Here is an 18204-nt window from a genome sequence, read left to right on the forward strand (position 1 = left end):
CTGTCTCATGACAAGAAAAACAGTAAATTTTATGGGTAATGACATTCTCATTAATAGCAGCGATAATGACTCATTAGACTCCGAGACCTCCAAAGCCAAGACCATTCATATGATAGCCACTAAGTGAATGCTCTGCACCTAACAGGGTGCCTGACATAGAGTTCCTACTCAAATTTTTAAAAAATAAATAAATCTTGATTACTCAAGGAATAAACTCTTTCACCACTTAATGTACGATAATTTGTAATTATATTTACTTATTGAATACCATATTTCCTTTAGAAATTTTATTAAGTTTAGTGATTAGGATGAAAGCCTGTGAACTAGGTATGAGATCATGGTCAATAAAGACATGGATCTGGAACCAGATATAATGAATTTCTGCCTTAGATTCATAATAATTATCTCTGTGTACTTGGACTAGTTATTGCAGCTCTGTGTATCATGTTTCTCATGTAAAAAGAAGTTCATATTTATTAAATAGAATTGTTGATGATAAATGAGATAATAAATGTTAGGGAATTGTTAAAAATGAGTATTAAATAGCCTCAGGACTAGAAATGATCTTAGTGATCATCCAGCCCAGCTGTTCCTGAATCTTACCCATCATCTGAATTTTCTGGGAGATTTTTAGAAATGCAAATGGCCAGGCTTCACTTTCAGATTTTCTGAACCACAAATGTTGACAATCAGTTTGAGCAATCACTGATCTAATCCAACCACATAATTATAGAGGAAGCTGAAGGCCAGCAAATTAAGTGGATCATCCAAAATGGCACAACTTAGTGTCAGAAAAAGGTATAAAATACAGTCCTTAAATCTCTTTGTCCCATAGTCTTTCCATGATGCCACAATCACGTGAGGGCTGGGGAATTCATGGAAGAAAGAACCATTAACTCCTAGGACTCATTGAAAACTGGTAATGTTTCATTAAACTTTGGGGAAAAGAAGTTTGCATAATTTAGTTTTTTGAACATCAAGTAATTTACACAAAATTATATATTTAATGGAGACAGAGAATACAGTAGAGTACCTGAGGTTAAATCCCAGCTCTATCACTATGTATATGGCCTTAGGCCAGTTGTTAACTTCTGTGAGCTTTAGTTTCAACATTTAAATAATAGTGATCCCTGACCTATTTACTTCAGGGTATTTTAGATTTCAAGAGGATTTATACCTGTGAAAATATTTTAAATAGTAATGTGATCAAGACATATAGTGGACTGTTATTGTTATTAATTTTGGTGGAACCTCTTGGGATCTAAAATTCTGTAACACATCATGTACAAAATCAGTTCACGTTTGCTGAAATGAGTTTGGGAATTAAATGAGCTAAAAGTAGAGAAGACCTCTCTCTAGTATCAGGAAACGATTTATTTATATGGAATGCCAAATGACAGGGGATGCATTTCCAGAAAGGGAATTGGGGAAGTTAGCAGTAGCAATTCTCAGAACTTTCTTGTCTGTCATGCCTCTTCTATTCTGCTTCCCGGCCCCACTAGCATGTCAGAGCACTGAAGAGACTAGCAGGAGCCTAGCTGCTAGAGTGCGAGGAGGAAGCCAACCTGTGTTAAAAGCAAGAGAGTTGATCTATACTGCTTCAGCTGTAACAAGCATGGTAGGGGCATTGATGTAAACTGGCCATCCACTTACCATCCACAGCCTGTATACAGCAGTTTATCATTCTTTTTAAAAATAATAGAACAAGTAGCTGCAGCAATATGGAAAGAGGATAGACATGGAAAGATAAATAACAGTGAAATTTTGCTCTTCCAAGAGGCTTTTTAGAGTCTCCAGGATCTGTATCTATTTCCCAGCCCAACCAGCCCTCTTCTGATAGTGGAAAAGCCTTCCAATAGCCTCTTTCATGTCCTTGTTTCTCAGGCTATAGATGATGGGGTTGAAAAAGGGAGCAAGGATAACAAAAGTGACAGCAATTGCTGTGTCCCAAAACACTGAGTAGGTGGCTGAGAATCTCAAATACATGACAGCCACACTGCCAAAAAATAGCAAGAACACAGCAAGGTGAGCAGCACAGGTGGAAAAGGCCTTGTGACGACCTTCAGCTGAGTGCATTCCCAGAATCACTATAATAATCCGGATGTAGGATAGAGCAATGACCAGGAAGGAGGCTACAATTTCCGCTGCATGGATGGCATCCACAATGACCACTAGGGATGTATCTGTGCAGGCCAAGCTCAGCACAGGTGTGAAATCACAGAATATCTGGTGGATCTGTTTGGAGCCACAGAAAGGCATGGTGGAAATCCATGCAATCTCAGGAAGCACAAGGAGGAAGCCACAAAAGCAGGATCCAACTGTCAGCTGGATACAAAGTTTGGGAATCATGATGGTTGGGTAACGGAGTGGATTGCAGATAGCTATGTACCTGTCAATGGCCATTGCTGTCAGGACACAGCTTTCTGTGATACCAAGTGAGTGGAAAAAGTACATCTGCAGGAGGCAGCCAGCCACGGAGATGCTCTTCTGCTCACTGATTAGGCAGGACAGCATCTTGGGGATGGTGGTTGTGGTATAGCAGATCTCCAGGAAGGAGAGGACATTGATAAAGAAATACAAAGGGGTGTGCAGGGCCATGTCCACCTGGATGACAATGAACATTATTAGGTTTCCAGTTAGGATAAATCCGTAGATGAGAAGCAAGGGAATAAAGAATAAGAGGCCACCTCTGTGCGGATGCGGGAACATAGAGAAGAGGAACTCAGTCACCATTGTCTGATTCCCACTGGCCGTCAACTGTGTCATCTGTGAACACAGAAAAGGAAACAAGAGACTCCTATAATTGGAATGTTGATTACCCACTGAATATTGCTTCATTCCTTTCTGTAATGAGTTACTCAAGCTGATTCTGGAATCCTGAAGAAACCAGTTAGAAATCTCTCTTAAGCTTTACCTCCATGCCAAAATCATCTGAAATATTTGCTGTTGGACCCCTGAATGACCTTTTTTTTTTTTCTGGTAAACATCTTCAACTGATGTGCAAAAAGCAAAGCAATACTCAAATTTCATTATCTGGAAATATTTTCTGTAGGTTTGGTCATTTTTTAATGTCTGTCTGTCCCGGGTGTGAGGTGAGAAAGCTGACATGGTTTCTTCAATAGGTCAAAAGCAGATACAAATAAATGCATTTCAGACTAGGAAAATTAATTATTATTATTATTTTTTGAGATGGAGTCTTGCTCTTCTTGCCCAGGCTGGAGTGCAATGACTCAATCTCGCCTCACCACAACCTCCGCCTCCCGGGTTCAAGCAATTCTCCTGTCAGACTAGGAAAATTAATTTTTAAAGGATGCCTCTGCCTTGCACCTTAAACTGTGAGGAAGGTAGATAGGAGAGGCAGGCTTTGGAAGGAAACAAGCAACAGTGCGCCACAGAAAGGCAGAGCTTCCAAGGGGAAAAGTGTAAGATATTGGAGTTTTCTTCTGACTAAAATATCCACTTCTCTGTCCTTCCTGTGTTTTTCTTTTCTAAGCAATTGAATAATCGTGCTGAGTAGTCATTATAGAGAATATGGAAGGACAGAGAAGGAAACACAGGGCTATAACAAAATACAAGAAAATAGGTGCTAAGAGGCTCATAAAAGCCAGACAGAGTGACTACTTTGTTGCTGTACACATGGGGCCCTTCTCAGTAGTAAAGCTGCATCATTATTCATCATTGGTACATTTATTCAACTAACACTCACATATCGATTGATCTTCTGCTATGTATCAATGATGCCATAGGTTCAAGGGCTATATAAAGGTAAATAAATATTATTCTTGTTCCTGAAATACATAAAGAACCATTAATAAAATCCTACTGTTAAAGATATTTAGTAGTGTCCAAGGAGTTCAATCTAAAAATATTTTTTGTATGATGTAAAGACACTTGAATTAGATTAGACTTGACTTTGAAGAAAAGCAGTAACTTTCTCTGTGACTCTTCAAGAATCCACAATTATTAGGGTTTCAACAAGATTTAATGTTTAAAAGACCTTAGACATTATCAGTATCTTCAAACTGTTAGCTGAACCATATTCTTTCTGTTATCCCTTCCCGATTTCATTTACCCTTAGTATAATATTTTACTCATGTAGCAAAGTTCTTAAATTATGACAGTTTGCCATGAAACAGTAGGGCAACAGTTGGGTCCTGAAGAGTTGAGGATGTAAGGAAGCTATTGGGCAGGCAAAGTAGAAGTAAAAGGAGGTTGGATGATGCCCTTTCAATGCAGTCTTTAGTACTTACCCTGCCTGACACCATGAGAATGCTCCTCAAAATCTCTGCAGCCACCTCTTCTCGTAGCCTGTCAATAAGGGTACAAACGTCTCTGAAGCCTCTTCCAGGAATAACTAGAATGGAAAGATGGTCTTTCCTGGGAGTTTCTCTTTGGATGATGCAATGTCTAAAGGAAAATTATGTATCTTTCTCTCCCCTCTAAGGGACAAATTAGAAGAAAAATGCTACGTAGTAATTAGACATTCCCCAGGGTCAGGTTTCAAAAGTTGTCCTGGGGCTATAAAACCTTATCTCTCATAGAGGAATAGAGTATAAAGCTGGGCACTGGGGCACAGCTGTGGCAGTCAGAATAAACTTCATCCAGGATCATGATTCTCTGGAATACTCAATCAGTAAACACTCTTTCCTCTCCACTTTTATTCATTTTCACTATGATTTCTATTCCCTCTGTTGTTATAATGAACATCATCATATTTTTAGAAGTTTTTAAATGCAAGTCTCATTTGATCCTTTAAAAAACTTATTTGTATGCTGAAAAAAATAGTTAACATGGTTAAGATTTATGTGATCTGCTTTTCATCACATTAAAAAAACCTCTTTGTATAAGGTAAGCAAGACTACAGTGATTCCCATTTTGCAGATGTGGAGGCTCAGAGAAGCCGAAAGCTTTCTCCAGTACACACAGGCAATACAAGGCATGGAAGAAACTGAAACTTAATCCTCTGAATTCAAATCTAGTTAAACACTAGCATTACCTTTCAATTATATCTCTACTGATTAGTCTCAAGTATATATTCCCTGACTTAGGAATATATTGCCAGTATTGACGGTAGCAGTGTGGCCGGGGCAGGAACCAGGGACAAGGGGGAGCCCTGCGCCTTCCGAGTTGGGGTGGGAGCACCCCAGGTGTCGCTGCAAGCCACTGTTGCAGACCCAGGCACCCTTGTGCTCTTGGGGCCAAGGAGCAGGTGAGAGCCCCATCCTCCAGGCGCAGCTGCAGCCACCAAAACCCAGGCTGTAGATCTGGGCCACCTGCTCCATGGAGCTGGCAGAAGCCCCGTCCAGGAGGTTCGGGCTACAGTCACCTAAGTCATGACTGTGGATCATGGCCTCCCACTCCTCCATGCAAGTGTAGCCACCCAAACCACGGCTGCGGACCCAGGCACCTCTGCGCTCCTGGGGTCCTGGGAAGGTCCCCCTTCTCTTGCAGGTTTGAAAGTGCCTGCTCCTGCTGCCTGGCTTCTCCCTGCTGTCAACGTCCACTCCGATCTAGGAGCAAAGTAAGGGCTGAGACCTGGTCCTATTGTAGTCTGTCCAGGTATGCACATGCTACAAGCAGTGCTGATACACCAGCCCCTTGATGCCTTGTCCCTCTCCAGACTTTGGGCACCAAGAAGCATAGGAGGGAAGCCCAGGGGGCACAGAGGGCATCTCAGAGCTGGCATTCAGACCCCCCTTCACACCTACAGCCTGGGGGCCATGAATGGCAACAGAAGCAGACAGATTCCTGGGCAGAAGGGGGCAGGTCCCTGGTAAGGTCCCACATTCAAGCCAGGGAGGCCTGAAAACTGGGGGCTGGGGTACCAGTGCCTCAGACCAGAGCGGGAACTTACAGTGCCCAGCTAATTTTTGTATTTTTAGTAAAGACGGGGTTTTATCACATTGTCCAGGCTGGTCTTGAACTCCTGACCTCAGGTGATCTGCCTGCCTCGGCCTCCCAAAGTGCTGGGATTACAGACATGAGCCACCATCCCCGGCCAGGGAGTCCCTTTTTTGTGCTTGTAAAGCATCTAGTGCCTACATCTGTTGTTAAAATTATCTAGTTATAAGTCTAGATTCTAAGAAATTTGATGATTATCTATCAATATTAATTTATATTTTAACCTTTAATGCATAGCCCTAAGACTTACCTAAACTCAGGTAGTGTAGGTTTAATAGAAGACGATCAACTAGGATTTTGAGGTGATAATACAAGATCCATGTTTATAGATTATTTAGCACATATGCCTGGCTTCAATCATATGGCATGTGGAATGTAATAGGGAAGAGACAGAACTGGAAGGTAGGGTTTGGCAGAGTGTGGAGGTCTTTGAATGTCAGACATTGGGATTTTGAAAGCATATTTTTCACATAACGGAAAGTTATGAGATAATTTTTGAGTTGGAATTAATGCACAAAATTGCATTGATGATATGTAGAATGCATTTAAGTAGAGAAATTATGGAAGTAGGAAGTATTATTTATTCAACTCACATTTATTGAGTACCTATCAGACATCAGAGCCTATTCTGCAATAATCTGGAGTAAAGGCCTAAAATAGAACTGTAATAATGGAATTAAAGGACAGAAGAGATGGGAGTAATTGTGAATAAAGAATCAATAGGACTCGACACCTGATTATATTTGTGCTATAATGGTAAAAGGAACACTAAAGGTAACAGATTCATAAGGTTGAGTTAGTCTGTTAGATGGCACTATCGACAGATATAGGACCAGCTAAAGCAAAAGCTTGTAGGGGCAACTATAAGAAGATGAGTTATAGATATTTTATCTTGAAAATGTGAGAGAACTTTTAAGTAGAAATGTCTATTTGCCATTAATGATGAAGAATTGGATTTCAGAAGAGACGACAAGTCTCTTCTTGGACACATCTGTGGACACAGATGTCTGTTATTTAAGTAGAGATTATAATTGAACTATGAGAATGCACTAGATAATTGAAAAAGAATTTAGGGAATATGAGAAGAAACTGGAGGATTACAGTTGGTAGGTGAGAGAAAAATAGTATTAATAGTAAATAACTTTCATTTATTAAATATGTGACAAAATATGCTAGGGCATTTTTATATTTCATCTCATTTTATCCTTTCATAGTTCTGTAAATTAGTCATTATTATTTCCACTTAACAGATGAGAAAACTAAAGTTTAATGACTATGTATCTTCTCTGTAGTCAGGTAGCTAAGCAGGTGGCAGAGTAAGAATTTGAACCTAGGTCTATCTTATTGTCTTATCCTGAAGAGTTCAGGAAACTAAGAGAGAATCAAGGCAATGATGTATTGCAGAAATCAAATGAGGGAATTACAGGAACAAAGAAACAATCACTGGGTGAAATAGGGAAATCGACTAGCTTTTTCTTTTTTTATTATTATACTTTAAGTTTTAGGGTACATGTGCACAACGTCATCATTTTTTTATGGCTGCATAGTATTCCATGGTGTATATATGCCACATTTTCTTAATCCAGTCTATCATTGTTGGACATTTGGCTTGGTTCCAAGTCTTTGCTATTGTGAATAGTGCTGCACTAAACATACGTGTGCGTGTGTCTTTACAGCAGCATGATTTTTCTATTATTATTGGTAACACTCAGCATCTAAAAATTTAAATATATTATATAATATATATCATTATCTCCATTAAAAATTATATACATAGGTATATATATCATATATATTATATATATAGGTATATATATTATATATATTATATATAGGTATATATACCTATATAAAGAGAGATATATTTAAAAATGAGTGTCCATCATAAAAAGTAAAACTTTGAAAATAAGAAAAAGAAACACACAGCATTAAGACCATAAAGAAGAATGAAATTAAAGATGATATAAAATTTCCAAATGAAAATAAAGACAAATTATAACACAAAGTTCAGCAAGTGCATAGATACAAATGGATATATTTAACATTGCATTATTATATGTCAGTAACAGTTGACAGTGTAATAAAAATGCCATTTGAAGTATCAACAAAAATAAAAAACTGTAAAAGATATATTACATCTAAACATAGCACTTTATAAAACTGTATTGGACTACATCAAAAACATAAATAAATTGATCCATATGCTGTATGAATGAATAGAATGTCTCAGTTACATAAGCATGCCAATCATCTACAAGTCAATAATTTCAACCCAATTTCAATCAAAATCTCATTTTGAGTAGAGAGGAGTGAGATATGTAAGAATGAGGGCCAAGAAGAAGACATTTCAAAGGAGGAGATTAAAATGGTGGCACTTGTCTATTTAGTAAAAGTTATTATGAAGCAATATTTGTAATAAAATACCAGTGGGAGTAAACAGCCAATGGAAGCAAAGAAATAGACTAATATAATATGGGATTTTAACATACGTGAGAGTAGGTATAGCAGATCACTGGGGAAAAGATGAACATAGCCAGCACAACAGGTCTGTGGAAAAAGGTGCATTGTTTAATCAATTGTATTGGAACTTCAGTTAAAATTTTTCAATTCCATATAAATATAAACCATAAATTTAAAGACCGATGAATAAAACTATTTAATAGTTCGTTTCATCAAATAACATCATTAAAAAGTAAAACAACACGATATACACTAGGAGTCTGTATTTGTAATAACGTTTATAACTGATTATTTTTATTTAGAATATATAAAAAGCTTCTACAAAGTAATAAGAAAAAGATAAACAACCAAATGAGGAGTACACACACACACACACTCACACATACACACACACAACATTCAACTGCAAATCAAAGCAATAGCATATTGTTTACACAACAACCGAGTAGCAAAAATATGACCACCCAGAACATTAGAAAAGATGTGCAACAATAAAAATGCATTTATTGTTGGTGGTAGACAGATTCTGAAAAACAATTTGGCAGCATCTAGTGAAGTTGAAGATGCAAATATTCCAGAATACGAAACGTTGAAGGCTAATGAATGATTAAATTGTGCTACATTTATACAAGACAGCAAGGATTTTCTTTTAAAGTTGCAGCTAGATACATTGACGTGAATGATTCTCAAAAAATATGTTGAGTGAATAAGCAAATTATAAAGTAATGCCTAAAATACAATTCTATTTACATAGAGTAAAACAGAACTAAACAGTATATTGTTTTTGAGTATGCATACATGTGCTAAATAGAATAATAAACACAAAATTCAGGTGAATGGTAATATGTAATATGGAAATAAAGAACTGGATTGGGGAGGAAAGTGTAGTGGTCTTCAAAGTTATTCATAATATTCTATCTCTTAAGTGGGGTTATAGGTTCATGTGAACAAGAAGTGAAAAGGTGGAGACAGAAATACTGATAAAAGAGTAAACTATGCTTTTAGGAAAATAAGATCGGGAAGAAGAATGGAAGTATGGTAGACTTAGAGCAACAATGAAAATGAGAAAGAGTATATACTTTAATATGTTTGAGCATATTCATAAGCTATATAAGCAGACTAAAAAGAGGAAAATTTGGAGGATATATAGGTAAGTGAGACAACTGAAGGAACAGAGTCTCTGCATGAGATGAGATAAATAGGTTCAAAGCGTAAGAGGAGGAATTTATCTTAAATGGTAAGACTGGATAAAATCAGGGTCAAAAAGGTAAACATCAGTGTGGCGACAAATTAGGCTATCTTTGAGTCACTATCTGATTCTTTAGCTATTCACCGATTCATTTAATTATTCGTTTATTTAGCTACATATTCCTTAATCAAATGCTTATTGAGGGACTGTCTTTATTTATTGTTATTGTTTTTTATTTTTATTTTTTAGAGACAGAATCTCACTCTATTGCTCCAGTTGAAGTGCAGTGGCTGCTTACAGGGGCGATCACAGTGCACCGCAGCCTCGAACTCATGGCCTCAATCAGTCCCCCTGCCTCCACTCAAGGGTCTGCCTTAAAAATCGCCTATTAAAAATCTAATCATTCAGAGTTGAAAGTCACCTCTGCTCTGACTCATTTTTCGCACCATATATGCCTGTGTCTCATAAGTTTTTTTTTCTAATTTCAAATATGCTTTCAAATTCTGTTGCATTTCTATATCCACTGCTACTATTCCACTAAACATTTAACACTTCGTGATTGTTTTATATCTCTTTTTGTGATAGAAGAAAAAAAATCTTATGTGTTGTATATGTCTATTTCTTCTGCCTTTACCCACCTGGAGGTTAATATTAAGTCCAATTTCAGTTTTTAAAAAGTAGGAAAAAAAGAATTAGAAAAGTATCCTTCTGCTTCTATTTCCTGTCCTCTATATGAGGGCCCTTTTTTTTTTCCCCTCAGGTCTGTCCAAGGTCTAGCTCATGTGTGCTCATCAATACAGCTTTCATGTAGCAGGAAAGGTTGCCCTTCAATCCTTTCCTGACTTCATACACTTGGGATATCTGCTGCTGGAACCCCTGAAACCCATGAAATCTCATGAGAGCCCCCTCATTACTGCCACTACTGCAAATGGCCCTGTGATCCCTGGATCCTTCTGAAGAAATTCTACTAAGCTGTGCTGGATGGCAGCTGGCTGAATCTTCTGCAATACACTTCAGGGTTGTGCTGTGTGATCACTAAACTGCTCCAAAGAGTAGAGAAAATTCTCCTGCCTTTGAACCACATTGCGTTAGTTTCATTCCTTTTGTTCCTTATCCTTTCCCTTTCTCAGCAGATTTTGTAATTTAAACTATTCTTTTACCCCTCGGACAGAATGGAAAGCCAAGTACTCTTTTCATCTGATTTCTAGCCTGACTGAAAAACCTAGCTTCCCATAGGTGTGTTGACCTCATGAAAGGGGAGGGTGTCAGCAAGTGTTTTCCTAATTAGTCTCATGGGGCATAGAGTTGCTTTTCCCTAAGCCCCCCAGGAAAGAGCCCTTTAGAAGAAAGCCTTTCTCCCACTTAGCAATTCCCTGTGATGCCTAGAGTTGTGGCTGTGGTTACAACCTTCCTACTTATTGGGCTGCAGAGCAATGAAGATGGAGACATTTGGAAAAGAGGAGGTGGCTCTGTTGGTTTCTGGAAGAGGTAGCTATGGACTGATGGGTGGACTTTCTACTTTGAGATATGAGTGAATGACTTTGTTTACTAGATATTGGGGGACAATTTTCACAGAACCATATTATTTCCTATTGGACTTTAAAGAAGGACTTGTGGAAATTTTGTTGAGATTGTGACAACACATGAGGTAGAGGAAAGGACCATAACTTAGGGATGGAGGGCTTTGGTGAATGTTTGTCCTACAATTAGAGATTGCCGTAAGATAACAAACACCTGGACTAAATCTATCAAATTGTGTCTGGCCCACTAGCTCTATGACTCTTTCACAACTCTACTATTTTCTGAGCTAAATTCTAATCTAGGTTTGTATTGTATTTAGTGGCATCAGGACAGGCTCTTAAGAATAAAGGAATGTCAGGACTAGTGGAGCTTCTGGTTGAGATTCTGGGGTATCCATTCCTACAGAAAATAGGAGAGTCCTATTAGGTATAACTTTGCTCCCAAGACTCTATATCAAATTGCCTTCCTATAGGCATCCTCTTTCCTTCTTAAAGACTCAAGTTCCTAAAGACCTACCTTTTTAACAAAAATTTCCAGATTTCAATTTTCTAATTCCAAACTGTACTGGACATAGAGCTTAATGCTTCTTTCCCTGTTTGTCTCCCTACTGCCTCTGTAAGCAGAACACAGAACAATTATACGGGTATCATTTTCTATCATACTAGGAAAGCCTGTTGGGGATAATACAGTCATAAGATATTGGGATGACAAAATAATTTTAAAATCTCATATACAGCCATATTATCTGTTCTGCTTAAAGGCTCAGGTTTGATTTGGAAACCCTACAGAGAGCCAGTATAAGGTTTTCAGACAGAGGATTGACAGCTTTGCATTTAGGAAAGATTATTTCAGTAGCTATGTGAAAGTGAGATGTAGTAAGACAAGTCTGGAAACAATAAGCCCAGATAAGAGTAATTAAGGTAAAAATTGCTAGAGTATAAATTATTTTTTATGAGCCTCCATTTTTTATGTAAAAGTTTTCTTAAAGAAAAACAAGGGAATTTTCACCTCATATTTTCCTGTTTCAACATAGACTTACTATTTTGCTGTATGTATAAAAAGCAAGAGAAAAAAAATTGTGGTTGCCATATGCCAAGCTGGGTTCTTATTTGTGTATAGCCTCCGGTATTATGGTTTCCAAATAATTTTATCTATTTATTGTATCCATTGGCAGTTCAGAGTTGTCTGACTTTTTTGGTAGATATCAGTAGCTTTCTCCATTTAGGGGTCCCATCTTCACCTCAGTACCAAGTGAAGAGTCAGAATTCTGCCATGCAAACAAACATTTATTAGCAAACAGGCAAAAACATACTACTATTAGGCCTTTTCTTGGAAGCTCATGGAAGTCTCAACTCTTTTTCCTTATGCTTTCTGGTTAGTATAATAAATGAAGTTTTCTATCAAAGATAAAATGTAATAAAATTCTCTGCAGTAGAAAAGCTAACTTTCTAGTGAGATTAGGTGATCAATACCCTTTTAAGGAGGGAACACAGGAATGAATGGATCATGTGCCTATTGCACCTCTCCAAGCTCTATAGGCTGCCTAGCTCATCCTGTTTTATAGCCCTGCAAGCCAGAGGTTAGGTATACTTTCAGCCAATCAACGTATCTTGATCACCTGGTTATTCATTAAAAAAAATTTCTGTATGCCAGTGGTTCTTAACTGGCACAAATTTTCTTCTACTTCTTCCCTGCAGGGACATTTGGCGATTTCTAGGATGATTTTGGTAGTCATGACGAGGGAGGGGTCTATGCTACTGACACCTTATAGGTGAGACCAGGGGCGGCTGCTAGACATTCTATAATGCACGAACAGCCTTGCCTTCTCTCTGAGCAATGAATTGTCTGTTTCAAAATGTCAATAATGCTGAAGTTGACAAAACCTGCTTTACATTATTTAATAAACTCTACAGTGTGGATACAGATAAGAATATTTGAAGCCCTTGTCAAATCTGCCTCTTGAGGTAGACTATTGATTAAAGTATTTCAAATGTTGCAAATTACACCTAGAATGTAATTTCTAGATTAGCGCACTTCAACTATTAACTAACTCCCTGTGATAGTTAATACTGAGTGTCAACTTGATTGGATTGAAGGATGCAAAGTATTGATCCTGGGTGTGTCTGTGAGGATGTTGCCAAAGGAGATTAACTTTTGAGTCAGCGTGCTGGGAAAGGCAGACTCACCCTTAATCTGGGTTGGCACCATCTAATCAGCTGCCAACGTGCCTAGAATATAAAGTAGGCAGAAAAACATGAGAAGACTAGACTAACCTGGGCTCCTAGCCTACATCTTTCTCCTTTGCTGGACCCTTCCTGCCCTCAAACATCAGACTCCAAGTTCTTCAGTTTTGGGACTCGAACTGGCTTTGCTTGCTTCTCAGCTTGCAGACAGCCTATTGTGGGACCTTGTAATAGTGTGAGTTAATATTTAATAAGCTTCCCTTTAACTATATATATATCTCCTATTAGTTCTGTCCCTCTAGAGAACCCTAATACACCCCCTTTAGAGTGTAGATTAGATTAATTTGTATACCCATATATGTCACATGAGATTAGCCTCTTGTGTCTTAAAGTAAATAATATTTGGTGGAATGTTTGGATTTTTTCTTTTCATTCAATTGTTAATAATGAGTCAGACTAAGGGAAGCTGCTAATCATACTTTAGTTTTAAACATGCGCACTTAAAAATGAGTTTATTCTTATCCACAGAGGGTATCATTTTGTCATGACCCATTCTTCTGTGTCCCCAACACTTCATCTCAAAAAGATGAAAATGTCTACTTACTTAAATTGTTTCTAATTTACTGTTATAATAAATGTTCTAGCTAATATTGTCATATATTTCTTTTTTAATATCTGAAATATTTCCCCTAGACTACATAGTGAAAGGCAGGCTCTAAACAGTCTTAAACTCTCAATATAAATTGCCAAATTGCCATTCAGGGGAGTTTGTACCAATTTATATGTGTAACTAGCAATACTGTTAGCTTATCCAACAGAATAATTGACAACATAAGTTATTATAATTACTAAATTTGACAGGATAACTTTATATGTTGCAAAATGACTCACATAGTATATTTTATTTAACCAGCCTAATTTCAAGGCTGTTTAGCTGCTTGAAAAGAAAGTTTTTATTTGTTCTTTGCATGTACTTAGAATGCTGACTGTGTTTTATGAGCCAACAAGTGAAACCGCTGAAAATATGGATCCAGAGAATCAGACAATGGTGACTGAGTTTTATTTCTCTGATTTTCCTCAATCTAAGAATGGCAGCCTCTTATTCTTCATTCCTATGCTCTTTATTTACATATTCATTCTTGTTGGAAATTTCATGATTTTCTTTGCTGTCCGACCAGACCCCCATCTCCATAATCCTATGTACAGTTTTATCAGTGTCTTCTCCTTCCTGGAGATTTGGTACACCACCGTGACTATCCCCAAGATGCTCTCCAACCTTCTCAGTGAACAGAAAACCATCTCTTTCATAGGTTGCCTCCTGCAGATGTACTTCTTCCACTCACTCGGGGTCACAGAAGCCCTAGTCCTCACAGTGATGGCCATTGACAGGTGTGTAGCCATCTGCAACCCCCTTCGCTATGCAATCACTATGTCCCCTTGACTGTGCATCCAGCTCTCCACTGGCTCTTGCATTTTTGGCTTCCTCATGTTACTGCCAGAGATTGTGTGCATTTCCACTCTTCCATTCTGTGGCGCCAACCAAATTCATCAACTCTTTTGTGACTTTGAACCTGTGCTGCAGTTGGCCTGCACAGATACGTACATAATTCTGGTTGAAGATGTGATCCATGCTGTTTCCATTCCGACCTCTGTCTCTGTCATCACCCTTTTCTATTTAAGAATCATCACGGTGATCCTGAGGATTCCCTCTGGTGAGAGCCGTCAAAAGGCTTTCTCCACATGTGCAGCCCACATTGCTATTTTCTTGCTGTTTTTTGGCAGTGTGTCACTCATGTATCTGCGCTTCTCTGTCACATTCCCACCATTACTGGACAAGGCCATTGCACTGATGTTTGCTGTCCTTGCCCTACTTTTCAACCCAGTAATCTATAGTCTGAGGAACAAAGATATGAAAAACGCCACCAAGAAAATCCTCTGTTCTCAAAAGATGTTCAATGCCTCTGGGAGCTAATGGAGTTCACACACACCTCCTCAAAGAAATCTCATCATCTCCTTAAGTTTAAAATGCTAACAAATCAGTTTTTTTAAATTACCATGCACTTTTTCTTTTTTAACGAAATTATTTAAAGACATTTTGGCATGTATTTTCAAAGTGAAGTATCTCTTTAATGATTTTTAATATGAATAACAACAGTACTAAGTTTTGTGTCTATCATTTTAATTTATAGGTCTTGTTTTTCTAAGGCTATAAGTATGATTTATATATGTTATTACTTTTGCTTGAAAAGTAAGTTAAGCTGTAAAAACAAAAACAAAATAAGTACGTTAAGTTTTAAAGATATTTAAATGATTGTAAAACCTTCTTATACATGTGTCTACATTGTTCTCTTTTCCTGCACTCCACATTTCTTTGTGAAAATCTGTATTCATCTGGTGTCATTTTCCTTCTACCTGAGAAGCTTCCTTCAACTTTTCTCACACTGTGGGTCTGTGGATGATTAATCCTTTTTGTTTTTGTAAGTTTCAACAATGCTTTGTAAATCTGAGCAAGTATTTTATTTTGTCCTCATTTTATAAGATGTTTTTTTCTGGATATAGAAGTCCAAAATATAAGATTTTTTTTTCTTTTTTTCCATGAGTTAAAGATGTTGGTCTGCTTTGTTCTCACTTGCATTGTTTTTGATGAGTAATCTGCTGACATCCTTGCTTGTGTTTCACAATATGTTATGAATGTCTTTTATCATCTCTTTTATTTTTTAGTTCTCATTTATAAGTGGGAGCTAAACATAGAGGTTACATGGACATAAATATGGAAACAATAGACACTATGGACTATCAGAGGTTGTGGAGGGGTGGGTAAAACAACTACCTATCAGGTAATATGCTCACTACCTGAGTGACGAGATCCGTACTCCAAACCTCAGCTTCACGCAAAATCCCCGTGTAACAAATCTGCACATAAACCCACCGTACGTGTTTTGATTTATGCTGTTGATTTGCTATACTTTCTAATTTTCTAATGTAAGGACTAATGTTTGATCTGACAGGGGATATCTGCTATAGGTTTACCTATGTTTCTATCATTCACAGATTATAATGGAATATTTTCTTCACTTTGTAACTCCAAGTAGTGGAGTTTTGATTTGGAGTTTTCTCCAAATCAAAAGAGAATACTGGCCTAAACAATAATCATATTTATTACTTTATAATTAAGTAAATCATATTTATTACTTTCTAAGTGTTTCCATTATGAAATATTTCATTTAATATTCACAATACCCTTAGGTCAGTTTTTTTTCACTTTAAAAAGATTAACAAGGTGCACACCGGTGAAGTGATTTGGGCTTGGAAAAGAAACCTGGCTCCTTAACATTCAGCCCAGAGACCTTTACCCCTCCATAAATTGTCCTCTGATATATCACAATGATTATGCGGAACATAGAGTCACAGAACTTGTGACGTTTGTATAATGCTGTTATTATGAATTCTTTATGGATTAATTTTCACATCGTTTTGCAGATTTCAGAGCAAATGCTCTTGGGTCCTTGAAGATTAAATAGATATATAATATATAGGCTTAGGACCAAAAACATAAATATACAAATTATACAAAGATATATAGTTATATTTTGGTAAATTTTTAAAAATTAATGTCACTGCTATTAAAAACGTTCCACGTTATGGTTACGTTATGCTACGTTATGTTATGTTAAAATGCTGTGCCGTTTTATATCTCAACATCTTTGTTCTCATTTCATGTTTGCTCTGGAGTGTTGCTCCGTTTCTTCTTCTCTGCTTTGGAGCTTATACTCAGAAAGTTCACAAACACATTTTATCGTTTGAGATAAACGTCCCTGCCTTCCTCCCACAAAACTACACTAGCATTTTTAAGAGCTGAGTAAATTGTCTCGAGAAAAGGTGTTTCGCTCAGCTCCTGCGGAGAAAATAGCAGGGACACAGGGCAACTGCCAGCGGAATCCTAATGACCAGGAGGCCAGCTAGAGGTGTGGGGAGAAAATAAGCAGATAATAATGGAAATATCAATAGCGCTGGCCAAAAAAAAAAAAAAAAAAAAAAAGTCTCAATCAACTGTTTTCAGGGAGGCAGATACATTCTTCTATCCACCTATCCGCTTATGAGTGCTAAAGTGGAAAAAAGACCTTAGTCCCAACTTCAGTTCAGCTCCAGACCTTGTTTCCTCCCCTGCCTTGTGGACCCAGCCCTACCGTTTGTCCCTTCTCACTCCTGTATCATTAAATCCTCTCCTGCATTGATATGAGATTTTAAATACTGATGACAACACATTTTGCATGAAGAAAATTATATATGTTTCTTCGATTATACAATTTAAATTTGTTTGAGGTAAACATTAAAAAAGTAGGTCTTCTTTAATTCTTTCAATTCCCACTTAAAAACCTTAGTATTCTATTAATAAACCTAATATATTTTATTCATTTTTAAAGGTGTTACACAAATATTTGGTCTGATTCATAAACTTGGCATTTAATTCTCTTTAAACTATGTTTAAATATGATCTATATATTTCATTTTTAAGCATCTCAATTTGCTGACTTAATAAAGCCTCATCAGGCTTTTAAAATAATCTTTTTAATCTAAAAAGAAAATTATAACTAAAGCAAATCTTAAATCCTTTTAAATGTTTCAATACTGTGATCAATGAAGTAAGATTTCAACCTAAAATAGTAAGCTTACTATCTTGATTAACTGGGTAATTTTTATTGACTATTAAATTTAACCTGAATGAAGTTAATTTTTAAAAGTCCAAGTTAATTTTTCAATTACAAATCTTAAATTATAATTACAAAGTAGATTTGGTGTTCAAATAGACAAATTATCTTAAATAATACAAACTCAAAAAATATTAAATACATGCAAATTTACTAACAAAAACATGAATAGTAGGTTTCAATCCTTTTAAATAAGTTTATTTTTGGCTCTAAAATCCTGATGAGTTTTAAAGATGCTAAC

The 18204-nt window shown here is 37.0% G+C and overlaps 1 protein-coding gene and 1 pseudogene across 1 annotated transcript; one reads left to right on the forward strand and one right to left on the reverse strand.

The window, feature by feature from the left end:
* Positions 1-1762: 1762 nt before the first annotated feature.
* OR6K6 (olfactory receptor family 6 subfamily K member 6) lies at positions 1763-2934 on the reverse strand. The gene has a single exon (XM_524918.5). It carries the CDS (start codon positions 2836-2838, stop codon positions 1807-1809), a length of 1032 nt encoding a protein of 343 aa, XP_524918.2. The 5' UTR covers positions 2839-2934; the 3' UTR covers positions 1763-1806.
* Positions 2935-14278: 11344 nt separating this feature from the next.
* LOC469534 (olfactory receptor 6K3-like) lies at positions 14279-15226 on the forward strand (annotated as a pseudogene).
* Positions 15227-18204: the final 2978 nt, after the last annotated feature.

Source organism: Pan troglodytes, chromosome 1 (assembly GCF_028858775.2).
Source record: "Pan troglodytes isolate AG18354 chromosome 1, NHGRI_mPanTro3-v2.0_pri, whole genome shotgun sequence".
In the NCBI taxonomy this organism is placed as follows: domain Eukaryota; kingdom Metazoa; phylum Chordata; class Mammalia; order Primates; family Hominidae; genus Pan; species Pan troglodytes.

Bases quoted from the DNA above. Each gene is read 5' to 3' on its own strand.
- OR6K6 (XM_524918.5), bottom strand. From the start codon at position 2,838: ATGAAGCAATATTCAGTGGGTAATCAACATTCCAATTATAGGAGTCTC.